Source organism: Eriocheir sinensis, chromosome 36, assembly GCF_024679095.1.
Source record: "Eriocheir sinensis breed Jianghai 21 chromosome 36, ASM2467909v1, whole genome shotgun sequence".
NCBI classification, from domain to species: Eukaryota; Metazoa; Arthropoda; class Malacostraca; order Decapoda; family Varunidae; genus Eriocheir; species Eriocheir sinensis.
Window position 1 is genome coordinate 13,392,281 of NC_066544.1, and position 26,770 is coordinate 13,419,050.

Consider the following 26,770-nt stretch of genomic DNA (forward strand, 5'->3'; position numbering starts at 1 on the left):
TATTATTATTATTATTATTATTATTGTTATTATTATTATTTTTATCACCATTTTTATTATTTTTCGTTCATGAGAATTAGGATGTGTACATGACTAAGCTATGAACGTGTGTGTGTGTGTGTGTGTGTGTGTGTGTGTGTCCTCTTAACCTCAATTCCTACTAATCTTTTATTTTCATTAACCTCCTAATTCTTGTTTTCCTTCCTTCCATGTTATTATCCTTTTCCATTAGCGTTTCTCTTCCTCTACCTACAACACGCTAATTAAGTCTTCTCCTCTACCTCTCTCATTATCTTCCTTCCCCTTATTCCCTCCCTCATTAACTCAACCTCACCCTTCCGTCCCAAGTCAGCCCTTCCATTAACACCTCTTCCCCCTTCACCGTTATCCCTTTCATTTACACCCCTTCTTGTTTTTCTTTTTTTGTTATTTTTGTTCTTTTTTTGCATCTTTTCCTCCCTTCTTTCTCCCCATTATCCTCCCCTTAACTAACCACCTTCAACAATTAGCACATTTTTTTCTCCTTCATCTCTATCCCTCTTATTTACACCCCTTCTTTTTCTTCTTTTTCTTCTTCTTTTTGTTCTTTTTTTACATCTTTTCCTCTCTTCTTTCTCCCCATTATCCTCCCCTTAACTAACCACCTTCAACCATTAGCACATTTTTTTCTCCTTCATCTTAATCCCTCTCCCTTACTCCCCTTCTTGTTCTTCCTTTTCTTATTATTTTTGTTCTTCTTTTACGGGGTTTTTTCCTCTCTTTTTTCTCCCCATTATCCTCCCCTTAACTAACCACCTTCAGCCATTAGCCATTAGCAGCCACGGTAGGTTAATACAGACATAAGATACAAGACACACTTCTCCCCATATAAACTTTATTTTTAAGACACGCAATAAATTATTCCTCTAGGTATACATATAGTAAGTCTGTCTCCTCTCTGCCTTATAATAAACAATTGCAGGTTTTAAATAATGAGGGGCTGTCAGTGCTGTAATATTTTGGATAGGAGATGGATATAGGATAGGGCATTAGAGAGTGGATAGGGGACAGCACTTTATATATACATCGGTAAGGCTCTTTAATATATGTATAAGCTAGACATTTAGGGACGGTGAGGTTAGGCGGGGTTAAGTTTCTTGGAGATGCCTTGTATAAGTCTATCAGCTTCTTACAGATTCCTTATATTCTTCCCACTCTCCTCTCCTTCCCTTCCCCCCTTCTTTTCTCCTCCCCACCCTCTTCTTCTCCCCACTCTTCTCTTCTTCCTTTCCCCGCTTGTCTTTTCCCCCCCACCCTCCTCTCTTCACCCCTCAGCCACCTCACCCCTGTACACATGTCACTTCACCATCACTTCCGCACACCTTACACTACTGCACCATCACTTCTCACACATCCTCCTTGCCTGGTACCCCTCCAGTCACAACACACACCTCAAACTGCAACGTCCCTTCCTACACACCCTCCCTTCCCTCCCTATCACCCTCCCTGCACCTCCCTACAATACATCACCCTGCACACACACACACACCTTCACTGCCCATCATCCCTTCATCAGCAGCGCCTCACCACAGCACACACTTCTCCTTCGGGTTCATGGGGGCGCCGGCGGGGCAGTTGAAGGCCTGGGCGAATTCCGGGGAGTTCTGCAGCGTCCCCAGCACACGGTAGGGGTCTGGGGCGTGGACGTCTGCGCGGAGGACGTACTGCAGGGCGTAGGGTGTTATTTGACTGCACCAGACCTGAAGGAGAGGGATGAGGGGGGAGGGGGGTTATGTTCATGCTACCTCCGGAAATAGACCCCGCCCACTTCAGGTAACTATTATGCCGCCAATGTGCTGTAAGCTTTCTTAGCATCCACCGATACGATTTAATCTTTCTTAACTAACTAACTTACCACTTCACTCACACTCACTCACTTACTCGCTAACCAGTTTAACCATTCTCTCACTCACTTACTCACTCACTCACTAACCAACTCACTAACAAACTAACTCAACAACTCACTCACTCTCTCACTCACTCACTCACTCACTCACTCACTCACCAACTAACTGACCATCTAACCAACTAACTCACTCACTCACTCACTCACTAATCAACTCACTCACTCACTCACTCACTCACTCACTCACTCACCAACTAATTGACCATCTAACCAACTAACTCACTAACTAACAAACCGTCCACCTACTCACCTACCTACCTAACCTACCTACCTACCTACCTACCTATCTATCTATCTCTCTATCTACCTATCTACCTACTTGCCAAAGTCTCCTCACCTTCGCAAAGCTGACGAAGAAGAGCTGGTCGTCGGTGAAGCGGTCGAGGCCAGGGAGGGTCAGGCTCTGGAAACTCCCGTCCTTCGCTAGTCTCCTTCGGTACGCCGCCCACGCCGCCCGCAGACCTATAGGGGTGAAGAGAGAAGGGAAGGGAGGTTAGGGGGTGGTAGAGAGAAGGAAGGAAGAAAGGAAGGAAGGGTGGTTCGGGGGGGGTGGTAGAGAGAAGGAAGGAAGAAAGGAAGGAAGGGTGGTTCGGGGAGGGTGTTAAGGAAGGAAGGAAGGAAGGAAGGAAGGGTGGTTGGAGAGGGTGTTAAGGAAGGAAGGAAGGAAGGAAGGGTGGTTGGGAGGGTGTTAAGGAAGGAAGGAAGGAAGGAAGGGTAGTTGGGGAGGGTGTTGAAGGAAGGAAGAAAGGAAGGAAGGAAAGAAGGGTGGTTGGGGGAGGATATTAAGGAAGGAAGGAAGGAAGGAAAGAAAAAGAATGGGTTATCAGAGGGAATGGAAAAGGAAGGAAGCAAGGAACGAAGAAAAAAGTAAGGAAGAAAGGAAGGAAAGAAGTGGAGATCGATGGATATGGAATGAAGGAATGAAGGAAGGAAGGAAGAAAAAGTAATTAGAGGAGCGGTAACAGGTAGAAGGAAAGGAAGGATAATGAGGGGCGACAGAAGGAAGGAAGGAAGAAAGGAAGGAAGGACAATGGTTTAATGGAAGAGTTACTGAAAGCAGAGGCAGTGGGAGGTGAGGTTTAAGGGGGGCTACTCTAAAATTCCCATTAAGGGGGGCTTGCCTTAAAATTAAAACATATACATTTACTTATTCTTGAGATTAATAAATAAGAGTTAGGATTTCGTTTTAAGTTAGGGGATGTTAATAGAGAGAAGAACAATGGTTTAATGGAAGAGGTACTGAAAGAAAATCGGGTTAGGGTTGCCGGGGATGAGGTTTAAGGGGGGCTACTCTAAAATTAAGGGAAATGGGTCTGTGTTGCCTTAAGAAAAACAAACACCTTTTTTACCGTCTGCTTTTTTTCCACTTCCTTGCATTCTCACCTTCCCACTAATCTCCCATTCATGTAAAGAAAACAAACATTAAAGGTAAGAATCCCAAAACTTCAAACCGTCTGCTCTCGTCCCCTCCTGAGCCGCCCGCTAATCCCCTTCACGTTCTCGCTAGCACGCCTCGCCGGGCTCTTTGGGCGCCTGTGTGGGTTCGTGATGTGGCCGCTCAGACCCGCGCCAGACCACCCAGCATCCCGTTGTCCATTGGGGTTGGTGGGGGGTGGCTCGATAAATGGTTACCTGGGAGGATGCACACGTGGGCAGGTAGTAAATGTTCGGCCCGGCCACCCACACGCCCTTTGACCATCTGTATGTATCACGGGTCGGTAATCTTGGGAGAGAACGGGGCGCTCGCGAACTGTTTCATGACTAACTAAACAAAACATTAACTTGCGTATAGAGTTCCGTATGGCCGGTGTGAGTCTTTGGTGAGAGATTCGCATACCCCACAGATAGCACCGCAAAGGATACTAAGCTGAGCACCGAGGCACAGCACGGTTTACGGCTTATACCTCGCCCATTGCCCCGATAGCCCATCTTAAGACGCATTTGTGGTCGGCGGTTCGTTGGTGACTCCGCCAGGATATTTTTTCTTATAGTAACAGTGACATTTTCAGAAGAGAAGGCAGGAGACTAAAGAAAAGGAGACGGTTTTAGAGTCTGACGGCTCTTTAAAATATTGCTTGTTTTCTTTACCTAAATAGATCAGAGGGAAAAAGAGAATACCAAGGAGTAAGGCAAAGCGGATAGGCGGACGACTAAAAAAAAATGGAGTCTATCTTCCCTCTGATATCCATTTGCCTTTCTTTTTTTGCGTATATGAGATTGAAAGTAAATATTCTCCCGATGCGTAATATCTATATCAGAAGGAATAAGCTGGTAGGGAAATAGAGAAAATATGTGTAATAGTCTTATCATTTGCCACATACTTGTTTAAAAAGAAAGAAGGGTGCAGTTAAAGAAGAGGAAGCAAATGAAGTTAAAGGGAGATAACATACTTAGTGATAGAGATAAAATTGTTAGAGATAGTTAGAGATAAAGTTGATAGAGATAAAGATGTTAGAGATAGGTTAAAGTTGTTAGATATGAAGTCCTTAGAGGAAGCAAATGAAGTTAGGGGAAGATAATATACTTAGTGATAGAGATAAAAAAGTGTTAGAGATAGTTAGAGATAAAGTTGTTAGAGATAAGGATGCTAAAGATAGTTATTAAAATTGTTAGATATGAAGTTTTTAGAGGAAGCAAATGAAGTTAAGGGAAGATAATATACTTAATGATAGATATAAAATTGTTAGAGATAGTTAGAGATAAAAATGCTAAAGATAGTTAAAGTTGTTAGATATTAAGTCGTTAGAAGAAGCAAATGAAGCCAGAAGATAAAAAAAAAGGACAGCACCATCATCACCATCACCAACAACAACAACAACAACAGCAACATTAGCGAAGCATCAGGGCAGTCACCGAGCGAGAAAACAAAGCTAAAGAAAACGGAAAACCAGAACGTAATAAGAGAGAATGGACACAATACGTAAGACTCCCCATGACACACACACACACACACACACACACACACACACACACACTCTCTACTCACCACCATTATCGGCAATATTCTCACCGACCGTTCTCTTGCCGTTTATCTGCGAATTTAAGTCATTAGCAAGATTAGCCTGTACGGAAGGGAAGGAAAGCAACGAGTATACGCTATAATCTGCGCGTTGCCTCGGTGCTCATCTCCGTCGCGTTAGCCCTTGAGCCTATGATGGGTAAGAAAGTAAAGCCATTTTCTTAAACGTGTGGACACTCCGGTTCGTTCGTTAGAAAAGCCTCTCGTGGAAATTATGTTGCTTAATTAATTACTCTTATGTTCCCCAGTGATAGATTTACACGACCTCTGCACCATGAACGAAATCACACAAAAAACGTAAAATCGTCTTCTCTAATTAATTACTCTTATGTTCTTATGTTCTTAAATTTCTGGGCTTTTCATGGACTGTTTCGTGATCCCAGTGATAGATTTACACGACCTCTGCACCATGAACGGGGAAATCACACATAAAAATCCGTTTAATCTTCTCTAATTAATTATTCCTATATTCTTATGTTCATAAATTTCTGGGCTTTTCATGGACTGTTTCGTGATCCCAGTGATAGATTTACACGACCTCTGCACTTTGAACGGGGAAATCACACATAAAAACCCACTTAATCTTCTCTAATTAATTATTCCTATGTTCTTATGTTCTTAAATTCCTGGGCTTTTCATGGACTGTTTCGTGATCCCAGTGATAGATTTACACGACCTCTGCACTTTGAACGGGGAAATCACACATAAAAACCCACTTATATATAATCTTCTCTGTGGCCTTGGAAAAACAGCAATGGGAGCTTGATACGTTTAAATACATGGATCAAAGAATCACTACTAAACATGCTCTGTAGAAGGTATAGTGCAGAGTTGAAAGGGGCGCTACAGAGAGGCGGTATGGAGGGCAGGGTGCTTGAGTAGAGGTTAGGTGTAGGAGATGCAGGTTAATCAAGGGCAGCGTTACCATATTATCGTACTCAAAACATCGCATTTATCACCTCCAGGGCCCAAAACTCTCCTACCCACACAGATAACGAGACTCCAGTTAGAGTTATCGTTAAAGCGTTACTTATTAGTGTTTGTTTGCGATAGCTGTGACTCAGAAACCGGGAAATATAATGGGCTACGTGGCTGAGTACGATAATTTGATAACGCTGGGCAAGGCAGGCTGTAGGGAAAGATCGGGTTAGTGTAGGTTGGCTTATGTACAGGTTGTTGAGTGAGCAGGTTAGGTTAGCGAATTGTGATAGAGAGGAGATTTACTTTTTTTTTTCTTCCCTTTTTTTTCCTTTTCTTGTTTTCCTTCCCTCGAATTAACTTTTATTTTTCTTTCCTTTTTTTCCCTTTTCTTGTTTTCCTTTCCTCCTTCTGTCTCTCTCCCTCTCTATGTTATGTTCCTCTACTCCTCTTCCTTTTCATCTCCTTGCCTACATTTCTTTTTCTTTTTCCTTTCCGTGTCTTATTTTCGTTGTTTTTTCGTCCATTTTCTCTGTCTATCTCTATTTATCTATCTATGTTTTTTTCCCCTCATTCATTTCCTCCTTCCCTCTATCCCTGTATCTTTCTCTTCTTTCCCTCTACTCCCCTTTCTTATCCTTTTTCTTCCCTCCCTCTCTTCCTTCCTCTCTTGTTTCCTGCATCCTCTCCTCCCTCCCATTCTTTCTCGTTCTCCCTGCCTCCATTCTCTCTCCTCTCCCTATCTCTCCCTTGCATCCTTTCTGCCCTCCTTTATCTCTTTCTCCCTTTCTGTCCCCTTTCTCCCTCTCTCCCTTTCGTCCTCCCTGTCCCTGCCTCTCTCTCCTCTCCCTTTCCTTCTCCCTGTCCCTGCCTCTCTCTCCTCTCCCTTTCTTCCTCCCTGTCCCTGCCTCTCTCTCCTCTCCCTTTCTTCCTCCCTGTCCCTGCCTCTCTCCTCTCCCTTTCTTCCTCCCTGCTCCCATTTTCTGTACCTGCTCCTCTCCCCTTCTTCCTCCCTTTCTCCCTGTCCACCTCACTCCCTCTCTCTCCCTCCCCCTTCCCCTCTCCCTCCTCACCAGCATGGGTTCTGACGGGCGCTGGTGGGGCGACAGGAGGGCGGCGGCATTGAAGGCGGAGTACTGCTTGACAAAACACTCGGTCTTGTTGAGGTACTGCTGGCGGGTCGCGTTGCTCCACCAATGGTTGAGGTTCCCGTGGGCGTCCATCATGCGGCCGGAGTTGTCGAAGCCGTGGGTCGTCTCGTGGCCTATGATAGCGCCCAGGCTGCCGTAGTTGAGGGCGCTGCAGAAGGGGATGAAGGAGAGAGAGAAAAAAACAACAGAGGGATCATTAGAGCATTCACCGAGCAAAACACAAAGCATTTCATATATGTAGGAGACTCAGGTAGTATTCAAATTGCAGGTGTAATTAAGAACGACGGAGAGGGAGAGAAAGAAAGGGAAAGAGAGAGAGAAAGGGGAGTCAGGATGTTGTAGATGACATTTATTATTTTTTTTAGGTTGTGAACATCATATTGACTAGACTAACCTGTGTGAAATCTTATCAAACATTATCCTGCGTTAAGGGGAGGTGTAAGGAAGGTATTGTTTTGCGGCCATTAAGAAAAGATGCACATTTTGTTGCTGTGTCAAATGGATAATCTACCTGTTTGTTCAAGGGTCTATCTGTCTACCTATCTGTTTGTATGGCACACTATCTACCCACCTATCTATCTATCTATCTATCAATCTGTGTCTATCTATCTATCTATATATCTGTCTATCTATATATCTATTTATCTGTCTATCTATGTCTATCTATCTTTCTATCTATCTATTTATCTATCTATCTATCGATCTATCTATCATTCTATCTATCTATCTATCTATCTATCTATCTATCTATCTATCTATCAATCTATCGGTCTATGTCTATCTATCTATCTATCTATCTGCCTATGTATCATTCTATCTCTGTCTATCTATCTATTTATCTATCTATGTCTATCTATCTATCTATCTATCTATCTATCTATCTATCTATCTATCTATCTATCTATCTATCTATCTATCTATCTATCTATCTATCTATCTATCTATCTATCTATCTATCTATCTCTTGAGGGAGTAGAGGGGTTGCAGGTGTAATTAAGATTGACACTCACGTAAGTCTCTCCGGGGTGAAGATGGGCGGCTGCAGCAGGGCGAGAGGGATCACTGGGGAAGGAGGAGACAAGTAGGCCTATATGCAACTCAGCGAGGATTGAGAACTGTTTAGGCGCTGTTATTGTCATTTTTTATTAGCGTTTTTTTTTATTATTTTTATTATTATCTTATCTTTTTATTTTATCTTTTTTCTTTTACGTCTATTTTATCTTTTTTTTTTATTCTATCTTTTTATCTTTTTTATCTATTTTTTTGTTTAATTTTATCTCTTCAGTTTATTTTATCTTTATTTTTTTTTCTCTATTGTATCTATTTTTTATTTAATTTTATCTATTTCATTCATTTTATCTATATTTTGTCTTTATTTTATCTTTTTATCTATCTTCTCTATCTTTTTTATTATCTTTATTATAATCTTTTTTTTACATTATCTTTTATTTGTAAGTTGATAATGACTGGCATGTCTTAGCAAGGAAGAAATAACTATACGTTTTTTTTACAACAAAGGAAACAGCTCAAGGGCAAAACACAAAAAAAGGAAAACAAAAACAAAAATCCCCGTCTGACTTACAATAAAAGCAAAATAATAGAAAAAGAGCGGCTATTGTGTCCCTTTTTTACAAGTTGGCAATAGTGTGTGTACGTCTAAGTAAAGGGAGAGCTTGCAACACTTTCTCGGACACTTACTGATGGCGTTGAATTGTGGGTCGTTGAAGGCGTTCAGCTCCAGAGGTCCTCGAGGCCAGCTGTGGGGAATGAGGTGTTAGTGGTCAACCCTCGCTCCCTCGCTGTGAGTAAGGTCATGTTAGCTGGGGAGAAGAGAAGGGTAGAAAAGAATGACGGGGTAGAAGAGTAGGATAGGAAGACCAAGGCAGGGTAAGTAGAGATGTTTTTTTTTCTCTCTTTCTTCTCTGTTTTTCCTTTCTCCTCTCTCTCCCACTCCTAATCCTCCTTCTCTTTCTCCTCTGTTTCTTCTTTCTCCTCTTTCTCCCACTCCTAATCCTCTTCCTCTTTCTCCTCTCTCCCACTCTTAATCCTCCTCCTCTTTCTCCTCTGTTTCTTCTTTCTCCTCTTTCTCCCACTCCTAATCCTCTTACTCTTTCTCCTCTCTCCCACTCCTAATCCTTCTCTTCTTTCTCCTGTTTCTTCTTTCTCCTCTTTCTCACGCTCCTAATACGTCTCTTTCTCTTCTGTTTCTTTTTTCTCCTCTTTCTCACTCTCCTAATACGCCTCCTCTTTCTCCTCTCCCCCTTTTCCTCTTTCTTTTACTCCTGAACTTAAGAGAATTTGGACTTTTTGTTAGTGAGCTTTTCTTTCTCTTCACTGCCTTCGTTGCTACAAGTAAATAAATAAACAAAGAAGTAATAACACGCCCACATCCACGCCCACACCCACGCCCACACCCACCTGTCTCTCTGTGTCGGTAAGGTGAGCTCGAGCAGGGAGCGTCGACACAGCCAGGCCGTCAGGGACAGAATGTTGCCAAAGTGGTCATCGGGGCGCACGTCGGGAAGCTGAAATAGGACCATGAAGGGGGCATGTTAAAGGGGACGGGAAGGGATGCTGAGGGGGGGGGGGGGGGGATTTTTACATTCTTATAGTAGTTTCCTTCTTCCCTCGTTGTGTTATCCCTTCCTTCCTCTTATTCTTTTATCATTATCCTCCTCCTCCTCCTCCTCCTCCTCCTCCTTCGCCTTTGCTGTCCTTCATCTTCCACCTTTGATTAGATAGTTAGTGTAGCTTGTCACAAACAGCCTCGTAAGGGCCATCAGGTCTGCTGTTGTTTGTTCTTCCTTTGTGCTCCTTTGTGTTGTGTTTTTCCTCCTCCTCCTCCTCCTCCTCCTTCTTCTTCTCCTCTTCATCACCACCACCAGCATCATCAGTTTTCTCCTTCTTCTCTTCCTCCTCCTCCTCCTCCTCATCATCATCATCATCATCCTCCATTTCCTCTTCCTCTTCCTAATCCTACTCTTCCTCCTCCTCTTCCTCATTCCCCACTCCTCACTCCTTCTACCACCCCCTCCCCCCCCTCCTCACCCCCCTGCTCACCCCCACGTGGTATTCCTCCAGCAGGTCATCCAGCAGGGCGAGGGGCGGGTAGGCGACGAGGTGCTTCATTGCGTCCAGCTTCTGCAGCGCCTCCGTCAGCGTCTCGGCGTCCATCCACGAGGCCTCCGTCAGCATGGTTCTGAACGCCGCCGTCACGTCCCCCACCACCTCGCCGGCCTGCAGGTAAGGGATTTTTTTTTTTTTTTTTTTTTTTACAGTAAGGAAGGTTTATAGGAGGAGGAGAAAGAGGAAGAGAAAAAGGATGATGATGAGGAGGAGGAGAAGGAGGAGGAAGAGGAAGAGGAGGAGGAGGAGGAAGAGGAAGAGGAGGAGGAGGAGGAGAAAGAGGAGGACGAGTAGGAAGAGAAGGAGAAAACTGATGACGATGTTGATGGTGATGATGATGAAGAGGAGGAGGAGGAGGAGGAAGAAGAGGAAGAGGAAGAGGAGGAGGAGGAGAAGGGTAAAAAAAAGGAAACAATAATGAAAAAAAAAAAAAGCCCGCTACTCACTGCTCCTACAAAAGAGTCAAGAGGAGTGGCCGAAAGATAGGTCAGTTTCGGGAGGAGAGGTAGAGTTAGAGGTAGGGTTGTAGAATTTCAGGGAATTTTGAACTGGTAAACTGTCCCTGGGAATTTTGGGAATGCTCGGGAATTCTCGGGAATGTTGAGAATTGAGAAAAATTTACAAGTTTGCTTATGACGCCTTTGAGCTTTTTTTTTTTTAGGCTGAGGTTACTGTTGCCTTAATAGCCCTCAGTTTTAGGAGGCTGTTATTGAATATCCCTGAGCCCGGTGGAGGCGCAGGTAAGATTGCTGATGTGACACCTGTAGAGGCACACGGCGCCCTCCGGTTAACCTGACCTAACCGAATAAAACCGCCAACAGTCACTATAGGTCTTGACTCAGAAAAATCATATATGCTTCCTTACTAATGAGACTTTCTATACAACAAAGTGAGGTCATTCTTTGTTGATTTATACCCTAAGGTGCTGGCTATCATGTGTTTGAAGATACCCTAAACTTAACCTAACCAAACCTAACAAAACCCCAAACAGTCACTATAGGTCTTGACTCAGAAAATTCATATATGCTTCCTTACTAATGAGACTTTCTATACAACAAAGTGAGGTCATTCTTTGTTGATTTATACCCTAAGGTGCTGGCTATCATGTGTTTGAAGATACCCTAAACTTAACCTAACCAAACCTAACAAAACCCCAAACAGTCACTATAGGTCTTGACTCAGAAAATTCATATATGCTTCCTTACTAATGAGACTTTCTATACAACAAAGTGAGGTCATTCTTTGTTGATTTATACCATAAGGTGCTGGCTATCATGTGTTTGAAGATACCCTAAACTTAACCTAACCTAACCTAACAAAACCCCAAACAGTCACTAAAGGTCTTGACTCAGAAAATTCATATGTGCTTCCTTACTAATGAGACTTTGTATACAACAAAGTGAGGTCATTCTTTGTTGATTTATACCATAAGGTGCTGGCTATCATGTGTTTGAAGATACCCTAAACTTAACCTAACCTAACCTAACAAAACCCCAAACAGTCACTATAGGTCTTGACTCAGAAAATTCATATATGCTTCCTTACTAATGAGACTTTCTATACAACAAAGTGAGGTCATTCTTTGTTGATTTATACCATAAGGTGCTGGCTATCATGTGTTTGAAGATACCCTAAACTTAACCTAACCTAACCTAACAAAACACCAGACAGTCACTATAGGTCTTGACTCAGAAAATTCATATATGCTTCCTTACTAATGAGACTTTCTATACAACAAAGTGAGGTCATTCTTTGTTGATTTATACCCTAAGGTGCTGGCTATCATGTGTTTGAAGATACCCTAAACTTAACCTAACCTAACCTAACAAAACCCCAAACAGTCACTATAGGTCTTGACTCAGAAAATTCATATATGCTTCCTTACTAATGAGACTTTCTATACAACAAAGTGAGGTCATTCTTTGTTGATTTATACCATAAGGTGCTGGCTATCATGTGTTTGAAGATACCCTAAACTTAACCTAACCTAACCTAACAAAACCCCAAACAGTCACTATAGGTCTTGACTCAGAAAATTCATATATGCTTCCTTACTAATGAGACTTTCTATACAACAAAGTGAGGTCATTCTTTGTTGATTTATACCATAAGGTGCTGGCTATCATGTGTTTGAAGATACCCTAAACTTAACCTAACCTAACCTAACAAAACCCAAACAGTCACTATAGGTCTTGACTCAGAAAATTCATATATGCTTCCTTACTAATGAGACTTTCTATACAACAAAGTGAGGTCATTCTTTGTTGATTTATACCATAAGGTGCTGGCTATCATGTGTTTGAAGATACCCTAAACTTAACCTAACCTAACCTAACAAAACCCCAAACAGTCACTATAGGTCTTGACTCAGAAAATTCATATATGCTTCCTTACTAATGAGACTTTCTATACAACAAAGTGAGGTCATTCTTTGTTGATTTATACCATAAGGTGCTGGCTATCATGTGTTTGAAGATACCCTAAACTTAACCTAACCTAACCTAACAAAACCCAAAACAGTCACTATAGGTCTTGACTCAGAAAAATCATATATGCTTCCTTACTAATGAGACTTTCTATACAACAAGGTGAGGTCATTCTTTGTTGATTTATACCATAAGGTGCTGGCTATCATGTGTTTGAAGATACCCTAAACTCAGAGCTGGGATTCTGTAGAAAAAATCTACCACCGGTATCGGTAGTCGGTAGCGAGCCGCGTCCAATCGGGTAGATTTTTGAAATCTACCGATCGGTATAGATTCGGTATCGGTAGATTAAAACTATAATTATATAATAAAAAATGCTTTTAAAGGCCCATAACACACTTTTAAGTTATTTCTCTTATTTCGGTTAACTTAAGAATAGAAGTAAATTAGAGTTTTAAAAAGTTTAAAAAGGAAAATCACTTGAAAGTTAAAAGCACAAAACGATTAAGTGCTGCTGGGTGGACTAAAACACTGCCACTTAAAAACTAGGCGATGAGGCGAGCACGTTGTCGAGAGCGTAGGAGCCGGCAGGCCAAAGGGGCTCCCGCCAAAACTTTTGGCGGCGAGAATCTGCTAGGTCGTGGCTGCCTCTGATTGGCTGAGAACGCCCAGAACGGCCGGTGATTGGCTAAGCGTGATGACGTCAAAGTAATACCTGGAATTTCCTGCTAACTGCTTCCCATAGATGCGCTCGAACGTGTTGAAACTTGTCCGTTTCATTTTGCCGGGGTCGTCTTCTCTTAAGTCTTAACAAAAAAGTCCCGCGCTCGCTTTTTCAATCTACCGATACCGATTGACTGCCAATCATGCGATCGGTAGCGGTATTCGGTAGTTTCTTCAAAATACCGAATGATCGGTATCGGTAGCAGTAATCTACCGCCGGTAGTACCGATCCCAAATGTCAATCGGTAGTCCCAGCTCTGCCTAAACTTAACCTAACCTAACCTAACAAAACCCCAAACAGTCACTATAGGTCTTGACTCAGAAAAATCATATGTGCTTCCTTACTAATGAGACTTTCTATACAACAAAGTGAGGTCATTCTTTGTTGATTTATACCATAAGGTGCTGGCTATCATGTGTTTGAAGACACCCTAAACTTAACCTAACCTAACCTAACAAAACCCAAAACAGTTACTATAGGTCTTGACTCAGAAAATTCATATATGCTTCCTTACTAATGAGACTTTCTATACAACAAAGTGAGGTCATTCTTTGTTGATTTATACCATAAGGTGCTGGCTATCATGTGTTTGAAGATACCCTAAACTTAACCTAACCTAACCTAACAAAACCCCAAACAGTCACTAAAGGTCTTGACTCAGAAAATTCATATATGCTTCCTTACTAATGAGACTATAAGGTGCTGTATCATGTGTTTAAAGATACCCTAAACTTAACCTTAACCTACCCTAGCACAATAAAATTCATATATGCTTCCTTACTAATGAGACTTTCTATACAACAAAGTGAGGTCATTCTTTGTTGATTTATACCATAAGGTGCTGGCTATCATGTGTTTGAAGATACCCTAAACTTAACCTAACCTAACAAAACACCAAACAGTCACTATAGGTCTTGACTCAGAAAAATTCATATATGCTTCCTTACAAATGAGACTTTCTATACAACAATGTGAAGTCATTCTTTGTTGATTTTTACCCTAAGGTGCTGGCTATCATGTGTTTGAAGATACCCTAAACTTAACCTAACCTAACCTAACAAAACCCCAAACAGTCACTATAGGTCTTGACTCAGAAAATTCATATATGCTTCCTTACTAATGAGACTTTCTATACAACAAAGTGAGGTCATTCTTTGTTGATTTATACCATAAGGTGCTGGCTATCATGTGTTTGAAGATACCCTAAACTTAACCTAACCTAACCTAACAAAACCCAAAACAGTCACTATAGATCTTGACTCAGAAAATTCATATGTGCTTCCTTACTAATGAGACTTTCTATACAACAAAGTGAGGTCATTCTTTGTTGATTTATTCCATAAGGTGCTGGCTATCATGTGTTTGAAGATACCCTAAACTTAACCTAACCTAACCTAACAAAACCCCAAACAGTCACTATAGATCTTGACTCAGAAAATTCATATATGCTTCCTTACTAATGAGACTTTGTATACAACAAAGTGAGGTCATTCTCTGTTGATTTATACCATAAGGTGCTGGCTATCATGTGTTTGATTTCACAGAGTTAAGTCGACATATTACAAACTCAGTCGTAAAAAGTTATATATAAAAAAACATCAACGAAACCAACTATTAACCACGCCTTGAAAAAAACGGTTCATAAAAGACAAATCAGCCACATTACTGTTGGTACGGTCTCGTAGTAATCATTGTTGGGCAGGGAGGAGGGGGGGTGCGACCTTACCAAGCCCTGGGTGACGGGGGCGAGGTGGTGACGGGTGTACAGGGCCCCCACGCCGAAGGGGAGCAGGAGGTTGACCTTCTTCCCGCAGTCAAACCACCTGAGGAGAGGAGGAGGAGGAGGAGGAAAACTTGGGTCAGAACACGTGGCCTATGCGGTGCAGAAGATGATAACCTAATTCACTTAATACTCTAGTGCCCGAGATTTCAGGAAGAGAGTAAAAAAATACGCAGAACTCCAGCATGAATAAATGGAAGGAATGAAGGAAAGAGGGAAAGAAGGAAGGAGAGAATGTATTAAGAAATGAATGAAGGGAGAGAATGAATGAATGAACGAGGAAATATATGTATGAATGATTGAATGAATGAAAAATAAATGAATGAATGAATGAGAGCTTGAATGAATGACGGAGAGAATGAATTAAGAAATGAATAAAGGGAGAGAATGAATGAATGAACGAGGAAATAGATGAATGAATGAATGAATGAAAAAATAAATGAATGAATGACGGAATGAGAGAAGAAAAGTAGTAAGCAATAATATGTGAACGTCTTTCTACAACAACAATAACCTCTTAAAAATAACGTAGAAAATTCTTCCCTAACTCTCTTTCACTTCCATTTTTATTCTTATTATTCATCTTTACTCACGATCTTGTGGTGGTCCTCCCCAACGACCTGAAACAAGAAAAAAAACAATGAAAATATAGTAGTAGTAGTAGTAGTAGTAGTAGTAGTATAGTAGTAGTAGTAGTAGTAATGATGATAACAATAACAATAATAATAATAATAATAATGATAATAGTAATAATGATAATGATAATAATAATAATGCTCTCTCTCTCTCTCTCTCTCTCTCTCTCTCACCAGGTAGCTTCGCGTTGAGGGAGCGAGGCAAGCACCTGGCCAGTGACTTCGGTTCCCATATCCGTCACCAGAGGGAAGAGCAGGTAATTGGCTGGCCCAGGTGAGAAGAGGTCAGGTCAGGTCAGGGGTCAGATCAAGGTTAAGGTTAATTACAGGTGAAGTTGAGATAAAATTAGTTCGGGGATGAGTTTTATGAGGGGGTGGGGGGATTTATGTGTAGGGGGATGAGGGGAGGGGGTTGTGTGTGTGTGTGTGTGTGTGTGTGTGTGTGTGTGTGTGTGTGTGTGTGTGTGGATAAGAAACACACATTCTCTATCTATCTATCTATCTATCTCTCTATTTTCTCATCTATCTATCTCTTATCCCCCTCTTTCTCTTACCCTCCCTCCCTCCCTCTCCCTCTCCCCCTCTCACTCCCCATCCCCCCCCCCCTCACCCAGCACTCTAGCGGGCGTTTCCTGCAACAGCGCCACAAGTCGAGGGAAGTAGAGGGGCCTGTCCACCACCACCTCCTGCGCCGCCGTCAGCTGGATCCCCGTCTCCTCGAACACGTCATTCAGGAACCTCAACCAGTCGACCTGCGAGGGGGAATCGAGCAGCTGAGAGAGGGAAGGGAGGATGGGACAAGGGGGAGAGGAGGAAGGTGGAGGGATGGAGGAAATGGAATGAATGCTACTGTGTTGTTGTTTTTTTGTTTGTTTTGTTTTATTCGTATCTTTATCTTTGTTTTCTTGTTTGTTTGTTTGTGTGTTTTCTATTTGTTCCTTATTTCTTTATCACGTTTTTTTAGTTTTAATAATAATAATAATAATAATAGTTATAATAATAATGATACTACTACTACTACTACTACTACTACTACTACTACTACTACTACTACTACTACTAATAATAATAATAATAATAATAATAATAATAATAATGATAGTATAATCCTAGTAATAGTAATAATAACACGAATAGTCAGGAAGTAATAATAATGGAGATAATAATTAATGATCATGATAATAATTCAATAACAACAAAAATGCGAGGATTATGCCATTTACTACTTACTCATCTCTTCGTATCATTCATTATTTACTCATTCGTTCATTCAACTCTAACTTTCTACTCATTTCTTTTCTATTTTACGCAATTTTTCACTCCTGCGACTCACCCTGACGGAGGCGTTGGCGGCGTCGGTGGCGGCCTGCAGCTGCGCCACCGTCATGGGGTTGTACACGTCCCAGGGAGTCAGGAGGTCCTCGTCGGGGTCAGTTATCTGTGGGGGGGGGGACGAAGGTGGTATTAGGTGGCAGTGGCGTTATAGTGAAATCAAGTTAGCAAGATCGTTTTGGGGTTGGCTCCCGCGGGTCCTTTCCTCCCCGGCGCTCTGCCACACAAATGTTTTGTATTATAAGATATTTTCGCTTCTCACATCAACTATTTCTAGAGGTCAAGGAGGGGATCAATCGGGTTCTAATGAGTGTTTCTTTAGGTTCACGGTACAGAGGAAGGGTCAGGCTAGTACTAGGGTCATAAAACTGCTCCTGGAAATGCCCAAAACTCCTACGAAAGCCTTGTCAAATGTATGTGCTTAGGATACGAAATGTTTAGTAATACGGTCCTTACTACTACTACTACCACTACTACTACTACGCTACTACCACTACTACTACGCTACTACTACTGCTACTACTACTACTACTTCTACTACTACTACTACTTCTGCTAAAAATAATAATAACAATAATAATAACAATAATAATACCCCTCCCTCACCTCCGCCGCCCTCACGCTGAAGGCCCACAGGTCATCCACGTCCCTGTACAGGTTGTCGAGGTAGGTGACGTTCCGCTCCTGCTGCCGCGCCGTCAGGAGGAGCTCACCCGTCTGCCTCATGAAGTAGGTTCGCTTGGCCTTCTGGTAGCGGCTGAGGGCAGAGTCCGGCGTGTAGTATTCTCGGGGCATGGACAGCCTCCCTTCACTCAGCTGACGGGCGGGGATCGAAACAACGTGATGGAGTTAAAGAGAAGGAAGACAGAAGTGAGAGAAAGAGAGAAAGGACTAGCGAAGTGTAGACAAGATTATAAGAGGAAGCGGAAGGAAGAACTAAGTAAAGAGCAGAGAAGAACCGAAGAAGAAGAGATAAGCGAAGTGTAGACAATATTATAAGAATGACAAGCAGAGAAGAACCTAAGAGAGATGGCCAAGTGAAATGTAGACAAGATTATAAGAGGAAGCGGAAAGAAAACTAAGTAAAGAGCAAAGAAGAACCTAAGAAGAAGAGCTAAGTGAAGTGTAGACAATATTATAAGAATGACAAGCAGAGAAGAACCTAAGAGAAAGGGACAAGACTTAGTGAAATGTAGATACAAGAACTTAAGTAAGAGGAAGAGGAAAGAAAAGGGACAAGTGAAGGGTAAGCAATAGACTAAGAGGACAAGAAACAGAGAAGCTAAGTGGCAAGGGAAGAGAGAAAACCCAAGTATGAGAAAGAGGGAAGAAAACAGACTAAAAGGGCTATTACACTGGGCAAATTTTCCGCGGATCTTCAGTCATACCACGATTTCCGCTGGCGTGGTTCTCATATTTCCGTGGTATTCTGACGTGTCCACGATCTTCCAAAGCTACGGTAGATTTCACCAAAGGACGACGGTATTACTCACCATCATCATCATCAGCAATAACAAGAAACAAATGAGAACGACGCCAGCGGAAATCGTGGTTTGACTGAAGATCCAAGGAAAATTTGCCCAGTGTAATAGCTTAACAACAACCTCAGTAAACACCAGAAGATCCCAAGACCTCAAACTCACGTGGATTAGGTTCCTGGAGGTGTTGCGGCTGTCGGGTTCCACGGTGACCCCGACGAGATAGGTGAGCGCGAGGGTCCTGCGAAGTCGGGCGAGTTTGCTCATGACCTCGAAGTCTGCGCCGCTCCACTCCGGCTCCAGCATTGGCAGCCCACCCTCCCGCGCCAGTAGGGTGAGGAGCGGCGTCTGGCCCACCTCCTCCCACCGACCTGCGAAGGGAGGAAGACGTGGAGTGTGAGGGTCATTGCTGCCAGATTGTCGTGCTCAGTCGCTTATATTTCCCGACTTCCTACCCCCAAACTGTCTTCCGGGCTCCCATATCGAAACTCATTTATAGTTATCGTTAAAAGAGTTAGATCCTGATGTTTCTTGGCAATAATTAGGCGTCAGAAACCGGTAAATACTATGCTCTGAGTACGACAATCTGGCAACGGTGGTAAGGGTTCCTTTTTGACGGTGAAAGAAGCATGGAGGCAAAACAAAGAGGAGACATAAAAGCAAATTAAAACAGATTAAAGCAAAACAATAAGAAGAAAAACGAAGGCAAACGAGATGAAGTCAAAACAAAAGAAGGGCATAGGAAAGCATTAGAAGTTAGATGAAATAGATAAAGCCAAAAGAAAAAGCAGAGGAAGGGAAAACAAAACAAATGAAACAGCTGAAGACAAGAAGGGGACAGATAAAGGGAAAAGTAAACGGAGGAAGGGAAAAGCAGACAAATGAAAAAGACAAATGGAAACAAAACAAATTCATAAAAAAAAACTCCCCACGGCACTTCTCCCAAAAATTACAGTAGATCCCAAGAAGAAATAAAGTTAGATATGTGCTCCAGAGATGTCCACGGAAAGAATTCTTGATCCCCCACCCTCATCGGCCTCAGTTCCCCCTACTCACTGCTGTTGACGCACGCCTGGTACACTGTCTTGGTGATCCTGATGGTGCGGGTTTCGTTCTCCTTCACGTCCTCCTCCAGCATACCTGACGAAGGGGAGGAGTAGAAAAAGATTATTAAATAGTTCTGACTTGCGTTTACGTGCATACATAACCACAACGTAACACAAAACACATTCACTAGTTCTCGCAATACTAGTTCACTTATACATCAGTTTATCATAACACTATACTCTGTTCAGATTAACTTGGCATATAAACCCCGCCCCCTTTCCCATTGAGCGCACGTCATTGGTCGATCCTCAAGCAAGCCACGCCCCTCTCCAACTAATGCTGTATGTGAATAGTGAAAGCGAAGTTGATATAAATGGTATAGTGCCTTTATTCTTTTGTTTCTTTAATACTAATTTACTTCTTCACTAGCATTCTCTTGTCTTTCTTATACTAGTTTACTTATTCACTAGTTCGCCACCGCCACCCTCGCCCCGCCCACCTCTCGCGTCCAGCAGCGTCTTCTCATTCAGGTCGTCGAAGATGCCCCAGCGGTACTTGGACTCCGGCAGCGGGTGTTCGCGACGCCACCCCCCGCAGACGTACTTGGCGAAGTCCTCACACGGGTTCACGTCTTCCTTCAGGGACTCCAGGATGTTGCCAACTGCCGAAGTCAACGCTCGAGGTAAGAATGTGACGCCGTTGGAAATAGGGACAGGGAAGGTGGTGAATATAGATGCTAAAATAATTAAAAGAATGTTATACTGTTTTAACAAGAAAGGGTTGAGAGTAAATTAGCATACATTATTAGAGGAATATAATACCATAGAGGAAGATAACATCATTTTATCTCGTACTAATAATACTAATACTAAAACTTAAGAATGTAATACTGTTTTAAGAAGGAAAAGCGAGATGGAAGTGAGCAAATTGACATCCAATAGAGAAATGTGATATATAATGTTTTAGCTACTACTACTACTACTACTACTACTACTACTACTACTACTACCACCACTACAACTACTACAACTACTACTACTACTACTATATATATATCACTATTACTACTACTACTACTACTACTACTACTACTACTACTACCACCGCTACAACTACTACAACTACTACTACTACTACTACTACTACTACTACTACTACTATCTGGGGGGACTTCAGTATTTTATCATATAGGAATTAATTATACTGAAAAATAACATGGGTCTGAAGGGTTGGGTCGCGGGCTGTGTGTGTGCCTGGGAGGGTTGACTCACCTGCCTTGTAACACTCCGCCGACGTGCAGGTGTTAGGCCACAGGTGTCTGAAGAGTGGGACAGCACCTGCGTGACGTGTGTATAGTTGTTAGTACCTCTGCACACACACGCACGCACGCACACTCTTACATACACACATATATATACATACACAAATAAAACTAACAAACTAGTTAACTCACTCACTCACTCACATCACTCAATAACAAACTAACTAACAAACAACAACAACAGCATCTTTTCTTAATTTCTCTCTCAGATCGTGTGTGTGTGTGTGTGTGTGTGTGTGTGTGTGTGTGTGTGTGTGTGTGTGTGTGTGGTGGTGCATTTAAACACCACTTATCACAGGTGTCACGTGAAGAAGATCGCTATATATCAGTTGGCAACACTTTTACGCTCTCCGGTGAAATATTCTTTGGTGGAAATACTCTTTTTTTAGGCGCACGAAATATTCAAGGATACCTGAGACCAACTAATTAATTGACCACTCTCCTCGATCAAGCTTACCACACCTGAGATCGACTAATTCCTATCCTACCTGTCCATCATTATACCAAGCGTGAGGTGAAAGGAAGGAAAGAAATGGAAGACAGGAAGAAAAGAAAGGAAAGGAGAAAGGAAGGAAAAGAGGAAAGGAGAAAAAAAGGAAAGGAAAAGAAGAAACAGAGGAAGGAAGAAGGGAAAGGAAAAAAGAAAGGGAGAAACAAGGGAAAAGGAAGGAAAAAAGGAGGAGAGAAAGGAAAGGAGAAATTAAGAAACAGAGGAATGGAAGACAAGAAGAAAGAAAGGAAAGGTAAGGAGAAAGGAAGAGAGGAAAGGAGAAAGAAAGGAAAAGAAGAAACAGATAAGGAAGAAGGGAAAGTAAGAAAGAAAGTGAGAAACAAAGGAAAGGAAAGAAGAAACCAATGAAAAAAGGAAGAGAGAAAGGAAAGGAGAAATGAAGAAACAAAGAAAAAACAAGGGAAAGAAGAAAAGAAGAAACAAGAGAAGAAATTGACAGCGCCCTCTCTTAACTTCTGTCGTAACTCATCCACCTGACATCGATTTCATTTACGATTATTAACCTCAAACTCCTGATTATAGAACGAGCGACAGGTGAGCAGGTGTGGCGAAGATTAATTAAGGACCCAAGCATTAGCACACCTGCCCTGCCCTCACCTGCGAAGACGAGGATCCCCAGCAGGGCCGCCAGTATCCCCAGCAGGCAGCAGGACCCCAGCAGGACCCAGCTCTTGAGGCAGGAGAGTCCGTCGTCGTTGTCTCTAGCGGGGGAGGAGGAGGAGAAGGAGGTAGAGGATTATGAAGAAGAAGAAGAAGAAGATGGAGAAAAAGATGAAGGAGGAGATAAAGAAGAAGAACAAAAAACAAGAACAAGAAGAAGATTAAAAAGAAAGAACAAGAATAAGAAAAAGATGGAGAAAAAATGAAGGAGAAAAAGAAGAACAAATTACAAGAACAAGAAGATTAATGAAGAAGGAGAAAGAAAGAAAGAAAAGGAAAAAGAAAAAAAAATATGAGGAGGAAGATGAAAAAACACAAGAACAAGAACAAGTAGAAAAAAAAAAGATTAAGAACAAGAAGAAAAAGATTAAGAAGAAGAAGAAGAAGAAGAAGAAGAAGAAGAAGTAGTGGTATAAGGAAGAGAGAGATGAAGAAAAAGATGAAAAAGAAGATTAGTTTCCTATTACCACTGTTCTTATTAACCCTCTTTTAATACACACACACTATAGTATTTTTGTTTTTAATGGAGGACTTAAACAATTATTCGGTGACATCACGTGGCCCAAGAGGAGGAAGAAGAAGAATAACAAGAATAAGAAAAAAAGTAAAAAGAAGAAGAGGAACAAGAAAAAGAAGACCACTGTATGCATATGCCTCGAACCCACCTTTGCCGCCTCGCCCCCGGGTCATGGCTGCTGTACCGCGGTGGGAGGGAGTCTGGGTCGCCCGGGTGCTGGTAGGAGAAGGGCGCCGCGGGACCCACGTAGCCGCCCTGGGGATCCCTAAGGCCATCGAGGTTCCTGGGGGAGATGGACGATGGCAGCTATGTTAAACTGGTGCTTTTTGCCTCACTTTGCACACTCAAGATTTCTGTTCGCTATACCTTTGTTCAACCTTTGCAACACTCTTCAGACGCTCTATCAGCTGTTTAAAGAAGCAGTGCCAGTAGACTTTTTTTTGTCCATGTTTAGTTTGCTCTAGACGCTGCCTTCTCGACTGTAAAAAGAAAAGAAAAGAGCGCGCGAGAGAAGCGTTCTTGAAATGCGATGTGAAGGCGCCGTGGACTGATTATGTCAACACGAGACCGCTAAACCAGCCAACAATTGATTGATTATTCGTTTATTTATTTATTTTTTTGACAGCAGAGGAGACAGTTCAAGGGCGTAAAAAAAAGAAAAGAAAACATGTATTATTAGCTTGCTTTGCCAATTTGAACCTGCAAAACGCGTGTCAGGAGCCGATTATTCGAGGAAACGACTTAGTATTTTGCCCATCCAAGCCTAAATACAAAACATGTCAGGAGTTGTCTAAGTATCGTCCCCGCCTCCTCATCCACGTTTTTGTCCTTATATATAGACCAAGAAAACAGCTCCAGGGCTAAACAAAAACAAAAAAGGTCGCCCCTGTCAACATGAGCGAACCCCCCCAAAAAGAGAAAGATTAAATTGAGTTCCAGAGTTTTCCTATCGCTGCGCCGTGCTCTTGAATGAGTTGAAGTCATATATAGAAGCAGCGAGTAGCGGGCTTTTTATATTATTGTTTCCTTTTTTGTGTGCCCTTGAGCTGTATCCTTTGTTGTAAAAAAAAATAATAATGAGGCAACTCAGTGCAAGGAAAGAATGCTGTTAAAGTTTATATTACTCACGGGTTCGCCTGCGTCATGCTGTTGTAGTTGGGCGGGTTGTTGCCGGGGCCGTGGGGCGTCACTCCGTTGTGCTGCCCCGTCACGATGGGCCGCCGCTCCTCCCCCGCCGTGCCCTCGGGTGCCCGCGGCTGACCGACCTGAGGCTGACTCATCGCTGCCGCTCAACTTCTCTCGTCACGCCTTGCTGAGCACCCGACATGGGATACTGTGTCTGCTGGTTCCAGAGGCGAGCAATATTTGTAGACAAGTTCAATTTCCACAATGTTTTATAGTTCTACGGCGAATCCCTGAATTGTTATATATGCGCTCGAGTGATAATCCAGAGCCGAGCAGTATTTTTAGACAAGTTCAATTTCCACAATGTTTTAGAGTTCTACGGAGAATCCCTGAAATGTTCAATATGCGCTCGTGTGATGATCCAGAAACGAGCGATGTTCATAGACTGGTTGAATTTCCAAACACCATAACATTTCATAGTCCTGCGGGGGTCGCCGAGAATAAGAAGGTGCGTCTGACTAATGGGTGCATTCGTCAATTGGTGCGATCCATTCCAATTAGTAATTACATCGAGAGAAAAGTATAGTACTCCAGAAAATTGGGGTGAGAGAGCACAAACAAAAATATCGTCAAAATAGTATGTGATAATATTTTGCTATATTTAATCTATACTCCTCAGCTCAAACTCCCAAAATCCAATAATAAGCGAGTGTGATAATATTTTCTTGCTATATTTAATCTGTACTCCTCAGCTCAATTTCCAGGGTAGATGTTTCTCCTTGACATGCGTACAAACAGGAATGGTGCGTTCAAATTGGCGAACATTCCCCAATCCAGAAATAAGCGAGTGTGATAATATTTTCTTGCTATATTTAATCTATACTCCCCAGCTCAATTTCCAGGGTAGATGATTCTCCTTGACATGCGTACAAACAGGAATGGTGCGTTCAAATTGGCGAACATTCCCAAATCCAGAAATAAGCGATGTTCTGAGACAAACCGAGTCACCACACACTAACAGTCCTGCAGTGAATCCTATAGAGTCCTGACCGGCACTTCCTCGGCACTCTTTGGCACACGTTTCCAGAGCTTGTACCTGCTGCTAGAGTGCCATCACACCTGACGCGTGGTGGTGGCAGTTGGCACTCACCACCTAACCTCCCTCCGTTCCTGTGCCTGCCTCGCGCCACAGCTGGCCACGTGGAGTAAAACTGACATCGCTTCCTCCCGCCTTCACACCCCAGTCTGCTGCCCTATTGACGCTGTTTCTTGGTGACGTGGTTCCTTATGTGTCTTGTGGTGAGTTCCTTCTATGGGTGAACTGTCTTGATGCTCTTGTGATGCAGTGTTGAAGTGAAGGGAATTGGCAACCTGCGGACGACATCTGGAGCACAAGTGTTTATCTTTACTGCACCTGTGATATGCTCTCTCTCTCTCTCTCTCTCTCTCTCTCTCTCTCTCTCTCTCTCTCTCTCTCTCTCAGTAAATTTCAAACCGCTTTTATTTATTTTTTTCGTGTATATATAATTACCTCATCATTTTTAACAGATTTCCCGTATTAAACTCACTCTTCCATCTGGCTATTTCAATCTTCCATATAGATGTTGTTTTGTCCTCAGCTATCACCTTTTTGACCCATCTTTCCTCTCTTGGCCCTTCACTTCCACCTCATTTATCCTCGCTATGCCTCTAGGATCACCAAGTCCCCATCTACCTATAGTGTTCTGAACCCTTTCCAACTCTGCAAGATCTCTTTGTCTATACTCCGTTATCTCTGACCCGTACAGGCAGAATGGCACCGCTTTCCCTTTCCACATACTCCTGCCTGCCTCGTACTTATTAATAGTCCTGCTACCTGCGTTCATGATCATTCCTGGGTTGATATGGTTAGGGCCGCTTTCACAGTCATTTTGCTCGTTTTGATCGTTACCAATGGCGGTGGACGTAAACAGTAATATTAGAACCTGGTTGATCTCTACTGTGGCCTTTGAAATTAGTTGATGGGAGATTCGAAAGGGTCAGAGCATATCAACACCATTTCGGGACCTGCACTTCCACATTTGATAAGGCTTTCGTAGAGGTTGTGGGCATTTTCATTGGTAGTTTTTATGTGCCTAGTGATAGTTTGACGAGGCATCTGCACTATGAGCGTGAAAAAACAATCATGAGAACACGACTTATATCCTTTAAGGCCTTGGGAAATAGTGGTTGTGAGCGCCGAGGGTGTCTAGGGGCCGCAGTCACTTCGTTTGTTTTGAGCGTTTCCAATGGCGGCGATCGCGCTATAGTATTTCCGCGTAAAACTGGCCCATGGGGTAGTGGCGGCTGCGGGGTTAGCCTAGCCCCGCACCTTGGCACACACTCTCAATACCTCTCGCTTCCTCTGCAGCCGCCACTACCTCCTAGGCTAGTTTCACGTGGAAAACTATTGCGTCGATCGCCACCATTGGTAACGACACCGGTGCCAGATTGTCGTACTCAGAGCATAGTATTTACCGGTTTCTGACGCCTAACTATTGCCAAGAAACATCAGGATCTAACTCTTTTAACGATAACTATAAATGAGTTTAAATATAATCGGCTGAGTACGATAATCTGGCAACGTTGGGTAACGATCAAAACAAACAAATGACTGTGAAAGCGGCCCCTAGACACTCTCGGCGCTCACAACCACTATTTCCCAAGGCCTTAGAGGATATTAGTCGGGTTCTCATGATTGTTTTTTCACGCTCATAGTGCAGATGCCTCGTCAAACTATCACTAGGCACATAAAACTACCAATGAAAATGCCCACAACCTCTACGAAAGCCTTATCAAATGTGGAAGTGCAGGTCCCGAAATGGTTGAGTATATGACCGGGTTGATATGCTTAGACCCTTTCGCCTCTCCGATCAACTATTTTCAAAGGCCACAGTAGAGATCAACCAGGTTCTAATAGTGTTTTTTTACGTCCACACTACAGAAGAAGAGTCAAACTACCATCAGGGTCATAAAACTACCCCAGGCTATGCCCACAATCCCTAGGAAAGCCTTATGAATTGTGGATGTTTAAGCC

At 42.6% G+C, this 26,770-nt stretch overlaps 1 protein-coding gene and 1 long non-coding RNA gene across 11 annotated transcripts; one reads left to right on the forward strand and one right to left on the reverse strand.

Annotated features, from left to right (window-relative positions):
- Positions 1-1,339: 1,339 nt before the first annotated feature.
- Positions 1,340-25,098, reverse strand: LOC127007857 (neprilysin-1-like). Of its 7 annotated transcripts, none has more exons than XM_050879260.1 (22): positions 24,866-25,098; positions 23,719-23,929; positions 22,739-22,873; positions 22,011-22,114; positions 20,853-20,918; positions 20,081-20,242; positions 19,591-19,674; positions 18,700-18,905; positions 17,663-17,872; positions 17,058-17,162; positions 16,335-16,476; positions 15,899-15,989; positions 15,683-15,709; positions 14,976-15,132; positions 10,094-10,270; positions 9,452-9,558; positions 8,732-8,790; positions 8,044-8,095; positions 6,956-7,181; positions 4,932-4,977; positions 2,283-2,407; positions 1,340-1,739 (listed from the first exon to the last, which is right to left on the reverse strand). In XM_050879260.1, the coding sequence occupies exons 2-22, from the start codon at positions 23,868-23,870 to the stop codon at positions 1,563-1,565; spliced, it is 2,610 nt and encodes an 869-aa protein (XP_050735217.1). In that variant the 5' UTR covers positions 23,871-23,929; positions 24,866-25,098; the 3' UTR covers positions 1,340-1,562. The 7 variants fall into 7 exon arrangements, with proteins under 7 accessions (XP_050735217.1, XP_050735216.1, XP_050735215.1 ...); XM_050879259.1 differs by having other exon boundaries at positions 23,719-23,932; XM_050879258.1 differs by lacking the exon at positions 24,866-25,098 and adding an exon at positions 24,812-24,865 and having other exon boundaries at positions 23,719-23,932.
- LOC127007858 (uncharacterized) lies at positions 10,942-14,731 on the forward strand. Of its 4 annotated transcripts, XR_007760616.1 has the most exons (5): positions 10,945-11,223; positions 11,564-11,761; positions 11,932-12,688; positions 13,789-13,880; positions 14,314-14,731. It is a non-coding gene; the product is annotated as an uncharacterized LOC127007858 (long non-coding RNA). The 4 variants fall into 4 exon arrangements; XR_007760615.1 differs by having other exon boundaries at positions 10,942-11,393; positions 11,564-12,688; XR_007760613.1 differs by having other exon boundaries at positions 10,943-11,223; positions 11,564-12,688.
- Positions 25,099-26,770: the final 1,672 nt, after the last annotated feature.

Bases quoted from the DNA above. Each gene is read 5' to 3' on its own strand.
- LOC127007857 (XM_050879260.1), bottom strand. From the start codon at position 23,870: ATGAGTCAGCCTCAGGTCGGTCAGCCGCGGGCACCCGAGGGCACGGCG. The intron at 18,906-19,590 runs GTGAGTAGGGGG...CTCCCTTCGCAG, and splicing joins CCAGGCGTGCGTCAACAGCA to GTCGGTGGGAGGAGGTGGGC. The intron at 16,477-17,057 runs GTGAGTCGCAGG...TCCCCCTCGCAG, and splicing joins CCGCCAACGCCTCCGTCAGG to GTCGACTGGTTGAGGTTCCT.